Source organism: Salvelinus alpinus, chromosome 2 (genome assembly GCF_045679555.1).
Source record: "Salvelinus alpinus chromosome 2, SLU_Salpinus.1, whole genome shotgun sequence".
NCBI classification, from domain to species: Eukaryota; Metazoa; Chordata; class Actinopteri; order Salmoniformes; family Salmonidae; genus Salvelinus; species Salvelinus alpinus.
The window spans coordinates 54,928,631-54,953,130 of NC_092087.1; the positions used below are offsets into that span (position 1 = coordinate 54,928,631).

Consider the following 24,500-nt stretch of genomic DNA (forward strand, 5'->3'; position numbering starts at 1 on the left):
ATTCAAGACTTAAATTACAGGTTGTAATGTAACAAAATAGGAAAAATGCCAATGCCAACTGTATATATGTAGTTTAATTCTGGAAATGGTAAATCTTTAAGCAACTTCTTCCGTGGTGCCCCAAATCCTAATGAGTTAATTGTTACATGATTAATTTATTCAGGTAACAATTAAACAGTTAGTGGATTAAAAAAATAAGTCATCAGATTAATGAAGGAAGTCACAACACTTATAAAGCCTAAAATATAAGACCAATGATTCAGGGTGGAAATGATTGTACATTTTTTATTTGTTTTTCTTTATTCATAATAACCACCTGCATATCAATTCACCTTTCAATGTAGCCGATTCTCTCTCTGGAGAGTATTAAGAGCAATTTAAAACAAAAAAGATAAAATTACTTAAATGACTCAACTCGAAGATGACGTGATCTCTTTACACAGACAAAAAGGAAGATGAGTGCAATGCAGCATTTCTGGAAAACCAAAAGAAAATAATCATACTAAAATGAAGGTTAATTTAGGAAAAGATTATCCATGTACTGTATATTCCACTAGTTCCAATTAGTTGGGGGAAATGACATGCAAAAACATGGATGAGTTGAACAATCAGGTGAGGTGCTTGCGTAATCCTAAAGGTAAATAATGTACCCAGTGAAAAGTGTGAATTGAGAGGAATGTATTAACTGCAAATCGTTTAGGGGCTCTGGGCCTGGCAGCCTGCCTTTTGCCTACAAACAGGGACCTAGGAATAGACCCAAGTGTCAACAATGTATCCTACCATGGACATGCCGGTTTTCAATAGTTTCTCTGGTGCGGTAAATCATATCGAAGTTTGATAACAGGATGTGATGTAGTTAAAAACATTTTTTTGCTAAATTGTCTCTCAAATTCATCCAGATGTGTTATGCTCAGGGAATGTGAGAGGAGTGCCCAAAGTAGTTTCCATTCTTTGATTTTAAAGGATTGGACAAGTGAAAGTAAGTCACCAGGTAAGCTTCCAACAAAGTAGACTGTTGGAAGATCCAATGAGACAGAGAATGTACAAATGAGTTAAACCCAGATGTCCCAATACTACATCAGTCTGCACACTGATTGACAAGCGAGAGTACTCTATAAAAAAGGTAACTTCTCACACCGATATCCCTGAACCTTCACCCCTCCACATCTCCCCTTAAACCCAACTGATTGACAGAAAGATCTCACACCAACAGACTTTGCAGAAACAATATTGTACATTATGATCAATTGCCATTGACCATAGACAAACATTATTGAACAAAGACTGAACAAATACAAATCATTTTGCATTCAAGTGATTGAAGGATTAAGCCATTAGCTTGCCTTTCAACTGACCAATACTATGTGTTTTAAAGTGTAGGAGCTAGCTCTTAGTTGTGGATTCTCACAAAGCATTTAAAAAACAAGCTCTTTAACTGTATAAGAAACAGAAATTACTTCGGGAAAAAAAGGTTTAAAAAAAAAGATGTGAATCTCTTCCACTGCTACCGCTGAAAAGGCACAACAAAAGGTCCTGAGGTACAGTACAGCAGCCGTCAAAACCATTTGGCGTTGCAAACAAGCTAAACAAATCACAGTAAGTGCTGCCTCAAACAAATCTCTTTTGACGCAATGACGCCACAACACTGCCATTTTCCTGCATAAATCGCTACCTCCCTCATGGTCGCGTTCCAGGCCGACTACATTGCAGTCGTGCTGCATGCAGCAACCAACTTAGCAGCCGGCCATCAGATTGCTATATCAAATGATGCGGTTAGCTGTATGTTAAAAACCTATCCAGGCGTTGTGAGAGCTGGCAGGCAACCGCAATGTAGTCGGTCTGTAACGCGGCCAAAGTCTTGTCCACGTGATCTGAAAGGCCCATTGTTCAGTGGCAGTGAACTAATCCAAAGTCGGCCCCAAGTTCACTTGTTCATGCAGCAATAGAGCGCTTTTAAGTCACAGAAAGAGATGTGTTCCAGGCTGCCTATATTGCAGTCGCGCTGCTCACATCAACCAATGGTTCTGTGCCATGTCTTTCATATTGCTAGAGCAGCTCATGCAGTAAGTCAATATGTTTAACACCTATCCATGTGTTGGGAGATCTGGCTACTGCAATGTAGTCAGCCTGGAACGAGGCCATAAACGTACGTACAGCAATAACAAAGATCGAAAGCGGTGTGGCTTGGAGCCGTCATGTCACAAAACTGAGAGACAAAAGTTGAGAGATGAAGTGACTGACCGTATGAATAGCTGTCAGAAGTGGGCTCAAATATAAGCACCTTAAAATACCTAACACAGCCCAGCAATGGGACTGGCTTCTCCTGGCTTGCAGTCTTAAGCACTAGTAATGATGGTGTAGCTTGATCCCAGATTGGTTCACGCCACAACCGTAGGAGTCGGGCAAGAGAGCACAAACAGATCTGGGACCAGTCTAATGGTGTGTATGTGCGGTTTAAATCAATTTAAAAACATAGGAAGACTGTATAAAAGTGTTTTGTATGGCGACAATGCTAAACTGATCTTTGCTTTAAGTCTGCACATAAGTGACTTATCTGACCACAAGTTTGATTATTAAAAATAATTAACCAATTCTAAAAATCGGCTAATAAAGGTTTGCACTGATGGTGTTTTAGGATTCAACATATTACATTCTACATCCAGCTTGACAGACTTTTCTACGCCTAATTAGGTTATAAAAAGAAACATATTTATTTTGCCCTGACACACTTGACTAGTGCCGTTTGTATGTAAACCACAGTATCCACTACAATGATATGAGTTATGCTTCCGCTTGATTCAGCACTGAATAGCAGCTTTCATGAGTTCAGTCACTGAAGAAAAGAGAAGGTTGGTCTCCTCCATTTAGGACGATCAGCACGTTGAATCCTAAAATAATTATTTTAAAAACAGAAAAGAACTCCACATAAAAAGCTCTCGGTGTAAAAAGTCCATTGTACTCTGACCACGTTCTTAGCACCAACCACAAAGATAAATTACAAGTTTTGTTCTAAACCATGCTGCACATTTTTTTATTCAATGGCCAGCTGTCCCTTTTTGATACTGTGGCTGGCATTGTTATCCCCCCCCGAACCACTCCCTGAATTGACAGAAATGTGCAAACAAAAAAAGGCAAAAGTCCAGAGAGTAAGTTGGAAGGCATGAATAAAAAATAATAAAAAAATGGAAAGAGATTTTTTTTTTTTTAATCTGGGGTTGATATATATAAAATGCTTTTTTTTTTAAGACGCTTCAGCACCTGGATAGAGTAGAGAAATTTGCACTTTTTATTTTATTAGAGTCCATACGAAACAGGATGTGGCTTTCCCCGACAAAATGAACGCTGATCGTGGATCGCAATTCAACCACAAGGTGTTACAGGACGGGGTTAAGCGGAAGGGAGGTGAAGGAGGGGAACATATTCACAAAGAGCCTCACAGTAGGAGGGTAGATCTAGAAATCAGGTCATGCCTGTCAATATGATTGTATTCATTTTGATCCAAGAGGAAAAATTGATCCTAGATCAGAACTCCTACTCAGACGCTTTATGAATACGATAACCACGGGCCCAGATTTCACATTTGCAGTGGGTGACATAATCCTAGATCAGATGATGCTGTTGGTGCCCCGGAGGCCAACGCCACGGGCAAACTGCTCCAGAAGGCCTGTGATGGCGCCGGAGGGGCTGGGCGCGCTGGACTTCAGGCCCACAGTGGAGCTGTAGGCTGCAAGGAACACCTCCCTCACCGCCTCCAGACGAACCTGACGCTCCGAGGGGAACGGGCACCTGGGAGAAAGAGGGAGAGATGGGGGAAAAACAGTAAACAATTTAGAGAGGAGACGGGACAGGGGAGACCAGATGAAAATAAATTAAAAAGGACAGGGAACTGGCGAGAGAAGAGAGGCTCCACCAATTAGTTATGAAAGAAGGACAGTGTACTTCTAATCTGAGCAATCCCAGACTGCACGCTTCCTCCTCTATTGTTCCCCCTCTCCCTTCCCTTCAAATCAAGAAAGATAGATGTCATTTGCCCATGCCGCCTTGTTCTCGGGACACACTCAATTTGGCAGCCAGATCAAGCCGAAATGGAAAGGCGTCCCCCCACTGGGAAGAGAGGCAGTCTAGAGGGGAAAAAAAGAGATGAACGATAAAGAAACTCCCTCCCTCGTTCCCCTCTTTCAGTTGTACTTAAACCTCCAGTTCGCAGGGGACAGAGAATGATGGAGAGAGGAGAGAGCGCTCAGGCAATCGGTGTGTATATACGAAGACTGCCTAAACAGTCTGCCGAACACTGTTGTGCAAGTGTAGACACACAGAGACACATACCAGGTACCCACGCACACATCCTCCAGAACAGACTCTTTCTCTGCTTTGTCACTCAAACACATACCAACTCTATCCAACCCTGCAGGTGTGTGACACACACGCACACAACGGTGGACCAGCCCAACAGGAGGCCCCAGCCCCCACCCACTGAGCCCTGCCCCCACCTCATCTTCCACAAAGGAATGGGGGGAAGAAAGGAGGTGAATAAATAAGGGAGAAAGGGGGAGAAGAGGTGGTAAAGAGAGAGAAAGAGATATTCCTGAGGGTTAGAGGTGTGCGTAGCTGCGGTCCGAATTTCGACCACTACGCCGAAGGGTACTCGTACATTCCCCCTCGTGGATTTAAAAGGAATACACTGGTGTGAGCAATATGGTGATAACCCCCTCCAGCCATGCTTGCACCAATCCAATGCACGAGGGGGGGGTGAACGAGTACACACTTCCGGGAGAAAGGTCTAGAATCGTAATGCGATCCGTGTGTGCGTCCCAAATGGTACCCTATACCCTACATAGCGCACAGCCTACCTAACCCCGGTCAAAAGTAGTGCACTACATAGGGGATTGTGTGCTATTTTGTGACGCAGCCCGTAGACTCACATGCGTCCGCTGGGCCCCTCGTCCTGGAAGCTAAAGGGGAGGGGCGAGTCGTTGGCGGCGGCGGCGGCGACCTGTCCATGGTCGTGTATGGAGCCGCAGCCCGACACGAGCTGCCAGCTGCCGTAGTCCGTGGAGAGGGAGGAGCCGGATCGGGCGTACTCCGCCGCCAGCCTGGCCAGAGTAGAGGAGAGGTGGAGAGAGAAGGTTGGGGGGGTAGAATGATAGGGGGGAGAGAGTGGGAGATAGATGGGAGGTGCAGAGAGAGAAATCGTGGAAAAAGAGAATGGAGAGAGCAGGGAAAGCAGCGAATACAGAGAGAGAAGGAGAGGGGAAAAAATAAGGGAATTCAATTGGGAGAAAAGTGAGAGACGAGAGAGAATCCAGCCGTGAGCTGCGAGGCCAGTGGGGGGGGGGGGGGGGCTTCACGGCACGGTGTCACGACCTCAGTGGCAAAAGTCAACGGTCAAGGAACAACACTCACGTCAATTCAATCCAAAACAACTAGAATAATCCCCTCAGGGGGAATTAACAAGGCAAGTCAACATGCATAGAAACGTCATATCGACATTACACATACCCCAATGTCAGTGGAATGACAACGAATGGAATTTGAACCAAATACCAAAACACCAACGCACCTTCCATTGTCATGCAAATGGTCAAAAACGAACAAGGACCTCTGGAGTAAGGAGCTGTACTAATAGACCGGTGAGACACACAGACAGGGCTGTTACAGTGACTGTATTACCGCCACACCGGCGGTCATGAGTCATGACGGCAGTCAAAATCCATGTGACCGTATAGTCACGGAAATTAGGCTTCTTCAAGCTCTGATGCTGCTGCTGGTCATTAGTAGCCTTCCAAACTTGCTTCCTGCCTAGTACTCAGCACTATTGTCCCTCTAAATCACTCAGACATCAATGCAAATGTAATCGAAAATCTAAATCGAACACTTCATTAGAGCCCATGAGCCAACATTTCTATAGGCTATGCCATTAGGTGAGAAAACAGAGTTTTGATGGCCTCTATTAAAAAGAGGAGGATCCCATCAGCTTACTATAGGCTAGGCCTACTCTATCAATTTTCCTAATATTAAGCACATTGCTTCGCTTTACAACAGGAGTATAGCCTACCTGGCATGAAAATGAACCATGGGAAACGCGTCCCCCATTTGCATATTAAGTGCATAGATGACATGTATTTTTCCCCCCCATTCCCCTGTTCCGAGACAGGTGCATGATAAAGGTCCATTCTAAATCAAAACTAATATCACACATATTATTTAGTATATGTAAAGACAACATTAAGAATAGTCTGATGGGTGACAATATTAGCCCCTCACTTGTGAATGATGTCCAGCTTGTGCAGGAAGGCAAGAAACAGGGCATACCTTTTTTGTTGTTGCGACTTTCCAAATCATAGGTCGCACACCTCATGTGTCCTAGCCCACATGCCTGTATTTTGATAAGGTTTGTATCACAACTAGTGATCAAATAACTTATTAAAATTAAGCACATTAATCCACTTCACAAGCGGTGTAGCGCCTAACTAGCATACATACGCAGGACGTGAGTTTCAAGTTTGGGGAAGATCCTTTTCACCATAAAAATGCACCTTTATAATAAAGCATTACATGCATGATCGTATTTGCCGTCACTTTCGAAAACAGTGTTTTCCCGCTAATTCATTGCATTTTGGAACCTTTGCACTTATAGCCTACTGCCATGTGTGCATTGCGGCAATTATAATGCGGGAAAAAATGATCAGCCGTGTTGTATTCATTTGGGATCTATCGCATCCCACAACTGTTCCAGAATATGTTTGGTTTATTTATTTCTTGCACAGAAGGACAGATTGACCAATAGAATAAGTAAACTTTTGTACTAAGGGGGATAGTAGACTGACATAGGCTAGTGCTTTTGCTATTCGTTAGGCCCACTCATGTTGTTGGCTGACAATAAGAAAGCTAAATGTGGACAGTTCTAACATCTTTAATATGCGGCAAGGAATTCGATAAGAGGAATGCTTGCGTCCCCGATGTGTCCGTCTTCATTCACTTGTAGCGTACTTCTTAGCTGAAATGCCTGAGAGAAGGAACCGATCACGTGACGGGTATTGGCTACATCTGAGCGAGCCATGTGAGTGAAAGGTGCTTCGGAGCACGGCAGCTGGCAGAAGTGAATTATAATTAGCCTATTCTACTCGGCAAAAGGCATGCATTTTTTTTAGGGGGCATTACAGCCACACAAGAGGGATGCCCCTGGGAAATCCGAGGCCTGGTGAGAATATTATCAAGTGCTTGCCAAATTGTGAATGAGAGACTGATGAAGTGTGTGCAGCCTGAAACTTTTTTCAAATCATTAGAGTCCTATCATGTAGCCTTACAATATATCAAACATCAAAACATATAGCCCAATGTTTGAATCACAACGACAGTTGCAGAAATAACTCTAAATTAAGCATATAAGAGGACCTGTTTCTTTGTTAACTGCTCAACACTTCCTTTGAAATCGTTTGGAGAAAATATACTTTTATTTTATTAAGCCATGTTCAACTGTATTCTTCATAGTATAAAATAATACAAATAATGCCACGGAATTCTAAGCAATTCTTGTCCGCTAAATGTACTAGTGTAGCCCACAGTCATATCACATAGCCATATCAGGGCTTAACATAAGTACAACTCAGTGTTCTTCTGAAAGAAACTACATTTTCTGTCTAAAATAAATCAAATAAAATTTTATTTGTCACATACACATGGTTAGCAGATGTTAATGCGAGTGTAGCGAAAAGCTTGTGCTTCTAGTTCTGACCATGCAGTAATATCTAACAAGTAATCTAACCTAACAATTCCACAACAACTCCATTATACACACACAAGTGTAAAGGAATGAATAAGAAAATGTACATAAAAATATATGAATGAGTGATGGCCGAACGGCATAGGCAAGCTGCAGTAGATGGTATAGAGCACAGTATATACATATGAGATGAGTAATGTAAGGTATGTAAACATTATATAAAGTGGCATTGTTTAAAGTGCGACCTTTCCATTATTAAAGTGGCTAGAGTTGAGTCAGTGTGTTGGCAGCAGCCACTAGTGATGGCTGTTTAACAGTCTGGCCGAGATAGAAGCTGTTTTTCAGTCTCTCGGTCCCCGCTTTGATGCACCTGTACTGACCTCGCCTTCTGGGTGATAGCGGGATGAACAGGCAGTGGCTCGGGTGGTTGTTGTTCTTGATGATCTTTTTGGCCTTCCTGTGACATCGGGTGGTGTAGGTGTCCTGGAGGGCAGGTAGTTTGCGCCCGGTGATGCGTTGTGCAGACCTCACTACCCTCTGGAGAGCCTTACGGTTATGGGCGGAGCAGTTGTCGTACCAGGCGGTGATACAGCCCGACAGGATGCTCTCGATTGTGCAACTGTAAAAGTTTGTGAGTGTTTTCAGTGACAAGCCAAATTTCTTCAGCCCCCTGAGGTTGAAGAGGCGCTGTTGTGCCTTCTTCACCACACTGTCTGTGTGGGTAGACCATTTCAGTTTGTCCATGATGTGTACACCGAGGAGCTTAAAACTTTCCACCCTCTCCACTACTGTCCCGTTGATGTGTATAGGGGGCTGCTCCCTCTGCTGTTTCCTGAAGTCCACGATCATCTCCTTTGTTTTGTTGACATTGAGTGAGGTTATTTTCCTGACACCACATTCCGAGTGTCCTCACCTCCTCCCTGTAGGCAGTCTCGTCGTTGTTGATAATCAAGCCTACCACTGTAGTGTCGTCTGCAAACTTGATGATTGAGTTGGAGGCGTGCATGGCCACGCAGTCGTGGGTGAACAGGGAGTACGGGAGGGCTGAGAACACACCCTTGTGGGGCCCCAGTGTTGAGGATCAGCGGGGTGGAGATGTTACCTACACTCACCACCTGGGGCCGGCCGTCAGGAAGTCCAGGACCCAGTTGCACAGGGCGGGGTCGAGACCCAGGGTCTCGAGCTTAATGACGAGTTTGGAGGGTACTATGGTGTTAAATGCTGAGCTGTAGTCGATGAACAGCATTCTTACATAGGTATTCCTCTTGTCCAGATGGGTTAGGGCAGTGTGCAGTGTGATTGCGTCGTCTGTGGAACTATTGGGGCGGTAAGCAAATTGGAGTGGGTCTAGGGTGTCAGGTAGGGTGGGGGTGATATGGTCCTTGACTAGTGTCTCAAAGCAATTCATGATGACGGAAGTGAGTGCTACGGGGCGGTAGTCATTTTGCTCAGTTACTTTAGCTTTCTTGGGAACAGGAACAATGGTGGCCCTCTTGAAGCATGTGGGAACAGCAGACTGTGATAAGGATTGATTGAATATGTCCGTAAACACACCAGCCAGCTGGTCTGCGCATGCTCTGAGGACGTGGCTGGAGATGCCATCTGGGCCTGGAGCCCTGCGAAGGTTAATACGTTTAAATGTTTTATTCACGTTGGCTGCAGTGAAGGAGAGCCCGCAGGTTTTGGTAGCGGGATTTATTGTGATAGTGTAGGCTATATTACATGGATTTATTCGACTTTTTTTAAATGTAGATGTTCCAAAGTTCTGAATCAGTGGCTTGTAGGCTATGCGTGGAAGCCAGGAGATGCTAAATGTGTTTATACTAATTAACGGTAAATTACAGTGAGACCGGCAGTTATTTGCTTGACAATCACCGGCTGACAAAATATCATGACCGCCACAGCCCTAGACACACATACACGTATACAGAGAAGGGTGTAATCAAGCTGTACTGTGAGACCAACCGTCTCACACACACTACTGAAAACACAGCCTCACCACAATGTCTCACCAGGGGATGCGTGTATTTGTGCTTGTGTTCTCTAACAAACCAAGGCGAAAACCCACCAACTTCAGCATGCCACCAACTTCTTTCGGCCTTTTCTTTATATCTGAAAGGTGTTGTCGGTATCAAAGACTAAACTTTAATTTCCTTCAACTGACCTAGTCATGATTGCTGTAAAGGTCGGCCTACAGCTTGTAGCCGTAATGTCGAGGCGGCATTACATCATGAACATTCTATTGTTGTCTGACATCAAACTTGTCCTTGTCAATCACAAAGATTCACAGAAATGCTTTTAATGGATGTATTCTCTCCATTTAAATGTGTGTAGTTCTGTCCTTGAGCAGCTATTGTCTATTGTCACAGAAATGTACACTTTTTTTTTTTTTTTACATTTATCCTGGGGGAATCTTTTCATGTTTTTTTCTTGACCTTGAAAAAGGTAAATATATTTATATGCCCTTATATTTAGTTAATAAATTATGGTTTTCTAACTTAGATAAACTACAAATCACTAACTAGTAGGCTGTCTTTAGCCCAAATTACTGGGGGAGAGTTCGAAAGGAGAGAATGCACGCGCGTGATGGTGTGATCTAGAGGTCGACCGATTAATCGGAATGGTCAATTAATTAGAGCCGACTTCAACTTCTCATAACAAATCTGTATTTTTGGACACCGATTTTCCGATTTTTTTACACCTTTATTTAACTAGGCAAGTCAGTTAAGAACACATTCTTATTTTCAATGATGGCCTAGGAACGGTGGGTTAACTGCCTTGTTCAGGGGCAGAACGACAGATTTTTACCTTGTCAGCACATGATTCGTTTTTGCAACATTCCGGTTACTAGTCCAACGCTCTAACCACCTGCCTTACATTGCACTCCACGAGGAGCCTGCGTGGCAGGCTGACTACCTGTTACGAGAGGGCAGCAAGAAGCCAAGGTAAGATGCTAGCTAGCATTAAACTTATATAAGTTTATAAGTTTATATAACTTATCTTATAATAAACAAATCAATCTTAACATAAACACTAGTTAACTACACATGGTTGATGATATTACTAGTTTATCTAGCGTATCCTGCGTTGCATATAATCGATGCGGTGCCTGTTAATTTCTCATTGAATCACAGCCTACCTGATTTAACAAGCGCATTTACGAAAAAAGCACTGTCGTTGCACCAATGTACATAACCATAAACATCAATGCCTTACTTTAAAATCAATATACCAGTATATATTTTTAAACCTGCATATTTAATTAATATTGCCTGCTAACATGAATTTCTTATAACTAGGGAATTTGTCACTTCTCTTGCATTCCGTGCAAGCAGTCAGGGTATATGCAGCAGTTTGGGCCGCCTGGCTCATTGCGAACTGTGTGAAGTCCATTTATTCCTAACAAAGGCTGTAATTAATTTGCCAGAATTGTACATAATTATGACATAACATTGAAGGTTGTACAACGTAACAGCAATATTTAGACTTAGGGATGCCATCCGTTAGATATGGAACCGTTCCGTATTCACTGAAAGAATAAACGTTTATTTTCGAAATGCTAGTTTCCGGATTTGACCATATTATTAATGACCCGAGGCTCGTATTTGTGTGATATTATGTTATAATTAAGTCTATGATTTGATATGTCTGACTGAGCAGCAGCAGGCTCGTAAGTATTCATTCAAACAGCACTTTCATGGTTTGCCAGCAGCTCTTCGCAATGCTTCAAGCTGTTTATGACTTCAAGCCTATCAACTCCCGAGATGAGGCTGGTGTAACCGATGTGAAATGGCTAGCTAGTTATCGGGGTGCGCGCTAATAGCATTTCAAACATCACTCGCACTGAGACTTGGAGTAGTTGTTCCCCTTGCTCTGCATGGGCCGCGGCTTTTGTGGAGCGATGGGTAACGCTGCTTCGAGGGTGGCTGTTGTCGTTGTGTTCCTGGTTCGAGCCCAGGTAGGAGCGAGGAGAGGGACGTAAGCTATACTGTTACACTGGCAATACTAAAGTGCCTATAAGAACATCCAATAGTCAAAAGGTATATGAAATACAAATGGCATAGACAGAAATAGTCCTATAATTCCTATAATAACCTCAACCTAAAACTTCTTACCTGGGAATATTGAAGACTCATGTTAAAAGGAACTACCAGCTGTTCATATGTTCTCATGTTCCGAGCAAGGAACTTAAATGTTAGCTTTTTTACACGGCACATATTGCACTTTTACTTTCTTCTCCAACACTTTGTTTTTGCATTATTTAAACCAAATTGAACATGTTTCATGATTTGTTTGAGGCTAAATTGATTTGATTGATGTATTATATTAAGTTAAAATAAAAGTGTTCATTCAGTATTGTTGTAATTGTCATTATTACAAATAAATATACTTTTCTTTAAATAATAAAAATCGGCCGATTAATCGGTGTCGGCTTTTTTTGGTCCTCCAATAATCGGTATCGGCGTTGAAAAATCATAATCGGTCGACCTCTAGTGTGATCACATCCCACGTGGATCAAATAAAGGCGATTTTCTCAAATAATTCTGCAGAGGTTCATCCTGGTCTGATTTCGTTATTTCTTTACATGATCAGAAATAGCAGAATCTAGTGTTTCTAACTACATAAAAACAAATGAGAACATGGGCTCACTTCAAAATACAACTGTTATATGGCAGAGGTTCCGTGACATTGCCAGGGACCTCACGATATTATCACCATACTTTGGTGCCGATACGATATGTATTGCAATTCTCACGATTCTTTATGTATTGCCATTCGATACTGTTATTTTATTGCAATTCATTCCAAATGTATTGCTCACCGTATGTCTGCTGCAGAGGGACAAGATCATTTTTTATCAGTTATGGAAATAAAAGAGCTGAAAACAAATAGTCTCCTGGGGTTTTGACACCAAAAATATTATTGAATGTATACTGAACAAAAATATAAATGCAACATTTAAAGTGTTGGTCCCATGTTTCATGAGCTGAAATATAAGATCCCAGAAATGTTCCATACACACAATATGCTTATTTCTCTCAGATTCTGTGCACAAATTTGTTTACATCCCTGTTACTGAGCATTTCTTATTCGCCAAGATAATCCATCCACATAACAGGTGTGGCCTACCAAGAAGCTGATTAAACAGCATGATCATTACACAGGTGCACCTTGTGCTTGGGACAATAAAAGGCCACTAAAAAGGTGCAGTTTTGTCATCCAACACAATGCCACAGATGTCTCAAGCCATTCTATTCTTTTGAAAATATTTTACCATAAAGTATGTTTGTAAAGGGTATGTGTGTCACTGCAGAAAGTCATACTCTTAGTTTTAATTTAACATGCAGTTATTCACCTTTCATTGCAGAATGGCAAACATGCAACATGGAGAGAAACAGACACAGTATGAAGTCAATTCATTTACAAAAGACAGAAAGAGGGGCAGACAAATGTAGTATCCCTCATCATCGTGGTCGGAGCCCATAAACTGCAACCGACTGTGCTTGAGGTTGGTATAGCAAATATCGGTCACCTGCAGCACATATAAGCAGAATCCCGGCCCCACCGCTATTCTGCATCTCCCTTTCCCCATTAATTTCATACTATGTCCATCTGAATAAACATAATATAAATCTTTCAAACTAAAATCGGCGACTGACTTCCAAGTGGAAGCTTACCTTCTCCCAGGCACAGACATAGGACTGCTGCCGGCGCGTGTGAAGCCCTGCTCCGATTGGTTGGAGGAGGAGGAGCTGGAAGACTTGGCCTCTTGGCTGAGGGGATGGGCCAGACGCTCATGCATGGGGTCGGGCCGGTTCCACAGCACCGTCTGGGGGGACGAGGTGTGTCCCTTCCTCCTGGGGGGGGGGGGGGGGGGGGATCACAAAAAAGGAGAAGTTTGACTTTAGCCAACCATTATTTTAAGGCAGCTTGGTCCTTTGTGGCTCAGTTGGTAAGAGTATGGAGCTAGAAACGCCAGGGAGGAGGCATACTGGACTTTATTAGGTTAAAGAGCAACTGCCCCTAAAAACCAACTTCTAATTTAGAAAACAGGCTGTGGCATCGATATGAGTCAGAAACACGTATTCTACTATCAAAATTGACTAGAAAAAAGTGTAAATAGGATAATTTGTCATAAAGTCGGTCTCGTGTGTTTGTGACTGCATCACAAGGTAAATTAATGTTGGGTTTGTTTCAATCCTGTCCACACGGCCACAGCTGGCAGAACAAAAGTAATCAATTCAGAGTGCAGCTGCACGCAACCCTATGGGGCTAGTTAGAGACTATTGGTAAACTATACAAAGTACATGGGACAATGTTACATTTCCAATAGCTTCAAATGTCAATGACTTAACCCCTTACACTCGTGGGAATTAGCCTATATGGATAGGGCTAAATTTAAATATTTCTTAGAAGAACTATGAAAAGCATATGCACAACCATGGTAGCAATTGAAAGGCAACAGTTTAGAGATGATTGGAAAATTATTAGACCAAAAGGTGAGGACACAACAGTTCATCCGACACAATACTTAATCCAAACATTACTGCTGATTTTATTTGCATTTACAGTACTTTTCACCGCATTTGTTCATAAAGAAATCTGAAAATACTCCGGATACATTCACTAACATGACAAGAATATTCTTGGAAAATGCAGGGTAGGTAAAACATAAGACAAAGACATGACAAGGGTTAGAGTGAGAGGACCAACTGGTGTCTCCAAATGGCCACACACCTCTCCAAAGTGTGCCCAAGTTCCTAAGCAATTTCAATGCACTTTTATAGTCTTCAACTAGAAGGTGCTTTTTTGAGCTTTCCTGGCTGGTCCGTTAAAGAACTAGACCGAGCACACCTGTAGTTGTTTGGCTTGGAACACAGTCCTGCATCTCCGCTTTTACACAATTACTATTGTTGTTTACGCAATCCAGAAACAGTCCATTATAAATCGCAATATGGGTCAGGTGGGCATGATTTCAAAGCTTGTTCTATTGCCAACTAGCGAAATTAGCTAGATTATAAAATACGATATTAGGTTTTCACAATGCAATTCAGAGAAGAAGAAAGTAATTTGAGTGTGCAAGGAATGGAGTCATGAGTGCATTCAGATGCGTGGTCTGTGGCAGAAAAATAATAATAATCACAATGTGAACAAACAGGCTCATTCTGTTCAGGACAACCCAGTTACATGTCATATTGTAACTGCACATCAAACAGTCATCACGGACGTTGACACTGTATATTACATTAGTTACATGATTTCGGAAATGTGAAGTGCACATTTGGACATACGGGTGTTTGGCTTGCTTATATGACATCAAAGCGGTATTAATTATAATCCTCAACATCTCATCTTTCAAAATACAGTACCAGTCAAAGGTTGGGACACACCTACTTATTCCAGGGTTTTTCTTTTTTTCTATTTTCTACATTGTAGAATAATAGTTAAGACATAAAAACTATGAAATAACTCAAATGGAATCATGTAGTAACCAAAAAAAGTGTTATTTTATATGAGATTCTTCAAAGTAGCCACAGCCACCCTTTGCCTTCATGACAGCTTTGCACACTCTTGGCATTCTCTCAACCAGCTTCATGAGGTAGTCACCTGGAATGCATTTCAATTAAACAGGTGTGCCTTGTTAAAAGTTCATATGTTGAATTTCATTCCTTCTTAATGCGTTTGAGCCAATCAGTTGTGTTGTGACAAGGCAGGGGGTGGAAAACAAAAGAAAGCCTTATTTGGTAAAAGACCAAGTCCATATTATGGCAGGAACAGCTCAAATAAGCAAAGAGAAAAGACAGTCCATCATTACTTTAAGACATGAAGGTCAATCAATCGGAAAATGTCAACAGCTTTGAAAGTTTAATCAAGTGCAGTCGCAAAAACCATCAAGCGTTATGAAACTGGCTCTCACGAGGACCGAAACAGGAAAGGAAGACCTCGAGTTACCTCTGCTGCAGAGAATAAGTTCATTACTGTTACCAGCCTCAGAAATTGCAGCCCAAATAAATGTTTCACAGAGTTCAGGTGACAGACATCTCAACATCAACTGTTCAGAGGAGACTGCATGAATTAGGCCGGCATGGTCAAATTGCTGCAAAGAAACCACTACTAAAGGACACCAATAAGAAGAAAAAAGATTGGCTTGGTTCATGAAACACGAGCAATGGACATTAGACCAGTGGAAATCTGTCCTTTGGTCTGATGAGTCAAAAGTTGAGATTTTTGGTTCCAACCGCCGTGTCATTGTGAGACGCAGAGTAGGTGAACGGATGATCTCTGCATGTGTGGTTCCCACAGTGAAGCATGGAGGAGAAGGTGTGATGGTGCTTTGCTGGTGACACGGTCTGTGATTTATTTAGAATTCAAGGCACACTTAAGCAGCATGGCTACCACAGCATTCTGCAGCGATACACCATCCCATCTGGTTTGCGCTTGGTGGGAATATCATTTGTTTTTCAACAGGACAATCACCAAACACACCTTCAGGCTATATAATGGCTTTTTGACCAAGGAGAGATGAGTGCTGCATCAGATGACCTGGCTTCTACAATCACCCAACCTTAACCCACCTGAGATTGTTTGGGATGAGTTGGATAGCAGAGTGAAGGAAAAGCAGCCAACAAGTGCTCAGCATATGTCGGAAAAGTATTCCAGGTGAAGCTGGTTGAGAGAATGCCAAGAGTGCAAAGCCGTCATTAAGGCAAATAGTGTCTACTTTGAAGAAATCACTTTTTGGTTACTACATGATTTCATGTGTTATTTCATAGTGTTGATGTCTTCACTATTATTCTACAATGTAGAAAATAGTAAAAAATGAAGGAAAACCCTGAGTAGGTGTGTCTAAACTTTTGACTGGTACTGTTCATAGAGTCCTCGGAATTTACAGCATTTCCCCTCACTCAGACAATCAAAAATGCCCAATTAGCGGGAGGGATGGGGGCAACTTGTCACGCACGGGGTATGAACAGCTGTCAGTCAAAGCCCACACAGAGCTGTGAAGTAGAGACCCTGAGCTCTGTATAGCATGTTATCTGCCATTTTCAAAAGGGAGTGTTAAGGGCTACAAACCTCAAAACAACTACACATTGTAGAAATGTCATAAACAAATATTGAAAGCAGTTCATGTGAAAACTAAAAAGGTTTGCAACGTGAAAAATGTCTAATTTACATTGTGTAATTTATTGACGGTCCCTAACTAGCCCCAGAGATAGGCTGTCCAAAGTCAAACCAATTTTGCTCTGGTCGCACACCAGCTGGCTGAAGCTAATTAGCTAAATCATTTGGCTAACTCTTCCCACCTGCGAACACACACACAAGAGACACATCAAACCACACTCTGAAACCAACTCACATTTGAATTCAGTCATGGCTGCTAGCATATCTTAATGAACCAATCTAAAACGAGGCCAAATCAGGAAGTGCCATCACCCTTTAAAGGAATACTCATCCATGTGACATCCCTGATACATATGGGGGTATATTCAAAATGTTTCAGCTGGGGTCACACTGACTTCCAGAGAAACGGTGAGGACTCACCAGCTGGAGGCTCCCAGAGGCTGGCCGGAGAACAGGTCCACGGCCTCATTGGTGAGGCTGGAGGCTCCGCCCGCGTCCTCGGTGATCAGAGAGAAGTCACTGCTCAAACTGGTCACGCTGCCCCTGGACTCCCTGGACTCTGCACCAATCACACAGGAGACATTGGTTAGCGGACAGGCCCTCGGACCAATTACAGAGGAGAGTTTTGAGTACAATTATAGGGCACAGATTCATTAAAGATACACTTTGGAAGTTTAGTTGCCTTATTGTCAAATTTTGTCTGGAAAGTTGCCTGCGTTTGGTTTATATGCATGTATAATACTAATTATTATTATTTATTAAACTTCTATAGCTCTTCTATTACAAAAATACTCAAACCGCTTGAAAAAGGAAAATAAACAAGAATCAAATTAAATAGCTGTACAAAAAAAGCATGTCTGGATTTTCTGCCAGAGTTGAAAGTTTTGAATGTTTTAAGCCTTCAGATGTTGTGACAGTCATGAAGGAACATGATTGCTTTTGCAGAGGGAAGTGGTCAGTGACACAGATGCTACACTACAGGACTGTTTTGCTAGCACAGACTAGAATATGTTCCGGGATTCTTCCAATGGCATTGAGGAGTACACCACATCAGTCACTGGCGTTATCAATAAGTGCATCGAGGACGTTGTCCCCACAGTGACCGTACGTACATATCCCAACCAGAAGCTATGGATTACAGGCAACAGCCACACCGAGCTAAAGGCTAGAGCTGCCGCTTCAAGGAGCGGGACACTAATCCGGACGCTTATAAGAAATCCCGCTATGCCCTCAGACGAACCCTCAAACAGGCAAAACGTCAATACACCGGCTCTACTAATCCTACTACACCAGCTCTGACGCTCGTCGGATGTGGCAGGGCTTGCAAACTTATGGACTACAAAGGGAAACCCAGCCAAGAGCTTCACAGTGATGCGAGGCTACCAGACGGGCTAAATAACTTTAATGCTTGCTTAGGGAGGAGGTCAGAGACCTGGCAGTGTGGTGCCGGGACAACAACCTCTCCCTCAATGTGATCAAGACAAAGGAGACGATCGTGGATTACAGAAAAAGGAGGACCGAACACGACCCCATTCACATCAACGGGGCTGTAATGGTGCAGGTTGATAGTTTCAAGTTCCTTGGTGTCCACATCACCAACAAACTATCATGGTCCAAATACACAAAGACAGTGGTGAAGAGGGCACGACAACGCCTTTTCCCCCTCAGGAGACTATAAAGATTTAGCATGGGTTCCCAGATCCTCAAAAAGTTCTACAGCTGCACCATCGAGAGCATCCTGACCGGTTGCGTCACCGCCTGGTATGGCAACTGCTCGGCATCCGACCGTAAGGAGCTACAGAGGGTAGTGCTTAGGGCCCAGTACGTCACTGGGGGCAAGCTTCCTGACTTCCAGGAAGACTGTTCTCTCTGCTACCGCACGGCAAGCGTTGATGGAGCTCCAAGTCTAGGTCCAAAAGGCTCTTAATTAACAGCCACCCGAACTATTTACATTGACGACCCCCCCCTTTGTTTTTACACTGCTGCTACTCACTGTTTATTATTTATGCAGTCACTTCACCCCTGTACAAATGACCTCGACTAACCTATAACCCCGCACATTGACTCGGTACCCCCTGTATATAGCCTAGTTATTTATTGTGTCACTTATTTTATTTTTTACTTTAGTTTATTTAGCAAATATTTTCAAAACTCTTTCTTGAACTGCATTGTTGGTTAAGGGCTTGTAAGTAAGAATTTCACGGTAAGGTCTACACCTGTTGTATTCGGCGCATGTCTTAGCTTTAGGCAAACAATAGCCTATAATAAGCCTTTTGCCAGATACAGTTCATAGCCAATATCCATGTCCATTTAGGCTTATGCGTTTAAAGCTTTGTGCATCATGTTGAGGGGACAAGACATAAAAGTGCATCAAGTTACATCAAAAGTGTAGTGCATAGAGGAAATTCATAAAAAAGGACATATGCCGCTATTTGCAGCTTTTCAAAAGTTTCTTCATAACATATCATGAGTGCAATGTATCACATTCATTTACATGAGACGCCTACATCAGCACTGTAGTGCAAAAAAAAAAAAATCTTAACATACCACCACTGTACTCACTATGTATGACATACACCTCTATCCTCATGTAACACATACTTAATAAAGAACTATGTCTCCAGGGAAGCAACTTACTCAACTTGCAGAGGTCGTCCACTGTGAAATCAGTGTCTTTGAAATGAGAGTTTTTCCTCCTGTGGAAGAGAAAAAAAGGACGATGAAATACACAGAAAGAGAGGAAGAGAGTGAGAGAGAAAGACTGACACACTGCTCAAAAAGGAAAGAGAAAGAAAGAGATCAAAGAATATAGAAATGTGAGGAAAAAAAACACTGTTAGGTCACAGTCGGTGTTCGACGATGAAAGAACAGTGTTATTGCCCCGAGTGGCTGTAACTCTACAGTTGAAACATAAAAAGAAGAGTGGCTTAAGGGTATAGTAAGGCCTATTCCCTTTATAGCCCACTACTTTAGACCACAGCCTATAGGGCTCTGGTCAAAAGTAGTGCACTATATATTGGGAACAGGGTGCCATTTTGGGGGGCGGCCAATATTTTATAAAAGCGCTTACACATTTCAAATGTCTCCGTTGATTCATGACATTTCACTCACCTCTGTTTCTTCATGGCAGAGAACTTCTCTGAGACAATGTGCTTCAAAAAATTGAAGCAAAAAAAGAAAATCTGCCGGGAGGAATGAAAGATGAAGTTACAAGTCTTACAGGTGTAAAAAAAATGATAAGGAAATGAAATACATGACAAAATGCTGCCCCCTAGTTTTCAAAAACACCCCAAACAACTCACTTAGGTTGAGAATTGGATATCAGTTTCAGAAATCAGATAACATTTTACTCTCATCTTCACAAGCCATTATATCTACATTGGCTTATTAAATTCCTAAAAAACGAATTCAAGACGGCAACAGTGTTATAACTGTTTGAGGGCAATAACCATGTTAACTAAATAGAAAAGTAATAACCAATGTTTTAATATTCCACACACACGCGGGCACACACACACACACACACACACAGAGAGAGAGAGAGAGAAGGCATGGCATTGATATTGTGTTAGAGTGCAACTGACCTCCTCTCCTTTGGTGAGGCGATCAGGCAGCATATGACTGTAGAAGAGACACAAACCAGATGAACGAGTATGATCACCGAATCCATTAAACAAATCAAAGAACACTTTATTACATATGATTATTGGCTACCAACACCAACCAACATATTTAAAATGTCCAATGCAGCCTTTTATCTCAATAACAAAACATTTCTGGGTAACACTCAAGTACCTTACATTGATTGTTTTCAATTAAAATTGTAAAAAAAATTAAAGCCTCCGAGCAATTTCTCAAGCAAGAATTTTGCTAGGACTGTGTGGTCTGAGTGGGGAGGAGAAAACTGAATAGCTATTGGCAGAGGTTGGGAATTCTTTCTTATTGGTCTATTAAACCTGGTGATGTCATCAGGCAGGCCAAAACTCCAACCCACCAAAACAGGCTGAAATTTCAGGCGGCCTTTTCAAACAGCTCTTAAACTAAAAAGGGCATTATCAAAATTTTACAGTCTTCCAACCTCATCATGTGGAAATATATATAACACACAGGACAATCACGTCTTTGACTGCACTGGGCCTTTAATACTTTCTCAATGTCTGTTCCTTTCTATTCAGCATACAGTTTTCTCCATGCACCTGGTGTTACCTGGTACAATGGTTACAATGTAAGTTTTACTTTCCAATTTATATACTTGTTGACTCAAACAGTTCAAAGGATCAAAGTCAAAGTCAAAGTCAAGAAGACTGTAAAGCACAAATAGGGGACCGCTTAGAGCATGTAATTTACGGGAAAAAAGTACATCAATAACCAACTGTCCAGTTGTCACTCATTTACTCTCTTATCTCCAGCTTAGAACCTGAATTGACCATTATTTTTGCTTTTACATTTAAAGGGAAAACAACAAATGAACAAACTCTCAATGGGAGTTTAAGCCATAATGAAAGATTACACAAATCCATACATACGCTGCATCATAACACTGATAGCTGGTAAAAAAGGACAAATTATTACAGATATTATTAAAGGGGAGAGGTTTGGTGTGTGTGTGAGTGTGAGTGTGAGAGACTCCCAGTTTATCCCTCTTCCCTGGCCGCAGTCTCAGAAGTTTGTCCTGGAATAATTACTCTATAGAGCTATCTCCGGGGCAGGGATTTTTTTGTTAATATTTTTTTTACTCCGTTTGATGAGTTAAACTTTGGAGAGATGCACAGCGGTAATTATGAAGGAACGCCTCGAGAGATCGCGAGATCGCGAGAGACCGCGAGGGAAGAGGGCTCCATCTCAATTCGTCTTTCGGCGATTCCTTGCATCCTATGTCCTCACGACCTACTCAACTACCATATATTGGAGGAGAGGGTCCAAAGTTCCTTCTCGCTGACTTTTCTCCAATGTGTTGAGAAGGTCGAGGAGAGAGAAGGCGAGCAATCGAGGAAAGATGAACTGAGACAGAGAACTTAACTTGGCCCACTCTACCCTCTCCTCAGAGTCGTCCTTCCTATAAAGCTCCTTCCTCAATTATGCATCTCAAACACATCTGGGTCTGGTCACGTTTCGGTTTTCCCCTCCCCACTCACAGTCCTCGATTGCTGTTGTGAATGCACCTCTCAGTATTACTAAGGAGTAATGGGGGTGTTGTGAGTGGAGTGTGAATCCTTACCCAAAGAGGAACCAGTCGTAGGCGATTGTCAGATAGAGGATTTCAGCAGGCTCCAGGCTGGCGTGGACGGCACCATCCTATTGAAAAATACATTAAAAGAATTAACATGTCATTAAAAAAGACTCCACGCAAATTAGCCCCGAAAGGCGACACATGTAAATGTGATACTTCTATTTATACATTTTTTTAAATAAGTATTCAGACCATTTACCCAGTACTTTGTTGAAGCACCTTTGGCAGCAATTACAGCCTCGAGTCTTCTTGGGTATGACGCTACAAGCTTGGCACACCTGTATTTGGGGAGTTTCTCAAATTCTTCTCTGCAGATCCTTTCAAGGTCTGTCAGGTTGGATGGGAAGTGTTGCTGCAGAGAAATTTAAGGTCCCTCCAGAGATGTTCAATTGGGTTCAAGTCTGGGCTCTAGCTGGGCCACAAGGACATTGAGAATTGTCCCAAAGCCACTCCTGCATTGTCTTGGCTGTGTGCTTAGGGCCGTCCTGTTGGAAGGTGAACCTTCGCCACAGTCTGAGGTCCTGAGCGCTCTGGAGCAGGTTTTCATCAAGGATCTCTCTGTACTTTGCTCCATTCAGCTTTACCTCGATCCTGATTCATCCCCTAGTCCCTGCTGCTGAAAAACATCCCCACAGCATGATGCTGCCTCTACCATCCTTCACCGCTTAGCATTCAGGCCAAAGAGTTCAATCTTGGTTTCATCAGACCAGCGAATCTTGTTTCTCATGGTAGGAGTCTTAAGGAACCTTCTGGCAAACTCCAAGCGGGCTGTCATGTGCCTTTTACTGAGGAGTGGCTTCCGTCTGGACACTCTACCATAAAGGCCTGATTGGTGGAGTGCTGCAGAGATGGTTGTCCTTCTGGAAGGTTCTCCCATCTCCACCAAGGAACTCTGGAGCTCTGTCAGAGTGACCACAGGGTTCTTGGTCACCTCCCTGACCAAGGCCCTTCTCCCCCGATGGCTCAGTTTTGCCGGGCGGCCAGCCCTAGGAAGAGTCTCGGTGGTTCTAAATGTTTTCCATTTAAGAATGACGGAGGCCACTGTGTTCTTGGGGACCATCAATTCTGCAGACATTTTTTGGTACGCTTCCCCAGATCTGTGCCTCGACACAATCCTGTCTCGGAGCTCTACGGACAATTCCATCGACCTCATGGCTTGGTTTTTTCTCTGTCAACTGTGGGACCTTATATAGACAGGTGTGTGCCTCTCCAAATCATGTCCAATCAATTTAATTTACCACAGGTTGCCTCCAATCAAGTTGCAGAAACATCTCAAGGATGATTAATGGAAACAGGATGCACCCGAGCTAAATTTTGTGGCTCATAGCAAAGGGTCTGAATACTTATGTAAAATAGGTGTTTCTATTTTTAATTTTCTGATAAATTAGGGTAAAAAAAATAATCTCCACCCGACACAGCCAGAAGAGGACTAGCCACCCCTCAGCCTGGTTCTTCTCTAGGTTTCTTCTTAGGTTCTGACCTTTCTAGCATCGCTTGCTGTATGGGGTTTTAGGCTGGGTTTCTGTACAGCACTTTGTGACATCAGCTGATGTAAGAAGGGCTTTATAAATACATTTGATAGATTAAAAACCAGTTTTTGCTTTGTCATTATCAGGTATTGTGTGTAGATGGATCAAAAAAAAAAAATCTACTTTAGAATAAGGCTGTAACTTAAAATGAGGAAAAAGTCAGCGGATCTGAATATTTCCCCAATGCACTGTACCTACCAGCTCTCTAAAAAGTCAGGCAAACAATACATTCCTGTGGATATTTTTGTAAAAAATGTCAAGTGGCTGAAGGACAAACCACACAGACAACCGGTAGAGTGACTTCTTCAAATCCTCCTACATCAGAAAGAGCAGATTCTGGAGGTTTCTAAAACCCTTACCAAATAACTATCTCAATTTAAATGATTAGCTCTATTTCAACTGGCTTGTCTAGTGTTAGGCAGTGGGTCTTGAATCTTCATTCGACTTGCGTGTTAAGAAAAATGGGAGGGGCATCGGGGGTGAAAGCAGATGAATTCATTGTGGAATTAAATTTTTTATTTAGAAGTGCCTTTTGAATTGAATTACTAAACTGATATCTGGGTGGCGGTGGAGTGTGTGTGGGGGGGGAGAGACAGAGCGATAAAAGTGGGATAGGAAGGAAAGAAAGAGAAAAACAGGGTGATAGGAATGAGAGAGAGAACACTTACTGCCCACAGTGAGAGCCGCAGGAGGGACACGAAAAGAGGCGTCCGGTCCCAACCGGATATGCAGTGAACCAGGAGACCGCTCTGATCTACAGGGCAAATCAAATCACTGATTAATCAGGCTGTCAAACACAATTAGTTGGCATATACAGCCTGAAACATTGGAGTGCATAATCAGTAAATGTTTCTTACAAGCCAGAATGTTGATTAAAATTACATTTGAATTTACT

General features: G+C 42.5%; 1 protein-coding gene across 2 annotated transcripts in view; it reads right to left on the reverse strand.

The window, feature by feature from the left end:
* Positions 1–265: 265 nt before the first annotated feature.
* Positions 266–24,500, reverse strand: part of LOC139564982 (phosphatidylinositol-3,5-bisphosphate 3-phosphatase MTMR14-like) — a 45,002-nt gene continuing 20,767 nt past the window's right edge. Inside the window, exons 11-19 of one of the 2 annotated variants that reach the window (XM_071384944.1) lie at positions 24,274–24,359; positions 22,065–22,141; positions 20,431–20,467; positions 19,958–20,028; positions 19,484–19,542; positions 17,267–17,405; positions 13,402–13,581; positions 4,923–5,093; positions 266–3,786 (exon numbers count right to left, since the gene is read on the reverse strand). In XM_071384944.1, coding sequence (XP_071241045.1) covers positions 3,606–3,786; positions 4,923–5,093; positions 13,402–13,581; positions 17,267–17,405; positions 19,484–19,542; positions 19,958–20,028; positions 20,431–20,467; positions 22,065–22,141; positions 24,274–24,359 — 1,001 coding nt within the window. In that variant the 3' untranslated portion in view covers positions 266–3,605. The remainder of the gene's footprint in view (positions 3,787–4,922; positions 5,094–13,401; positions 13,582–17,266; positions 17,406–19,483; positions 19,543–19,957; positions 20,029–20,430; positions 20,468–22,064; positions 22,142–24,273; positions 24,360–24,500) is intronic. The other variant, XM_071384952.1, reaches the window with a different exon arrangement.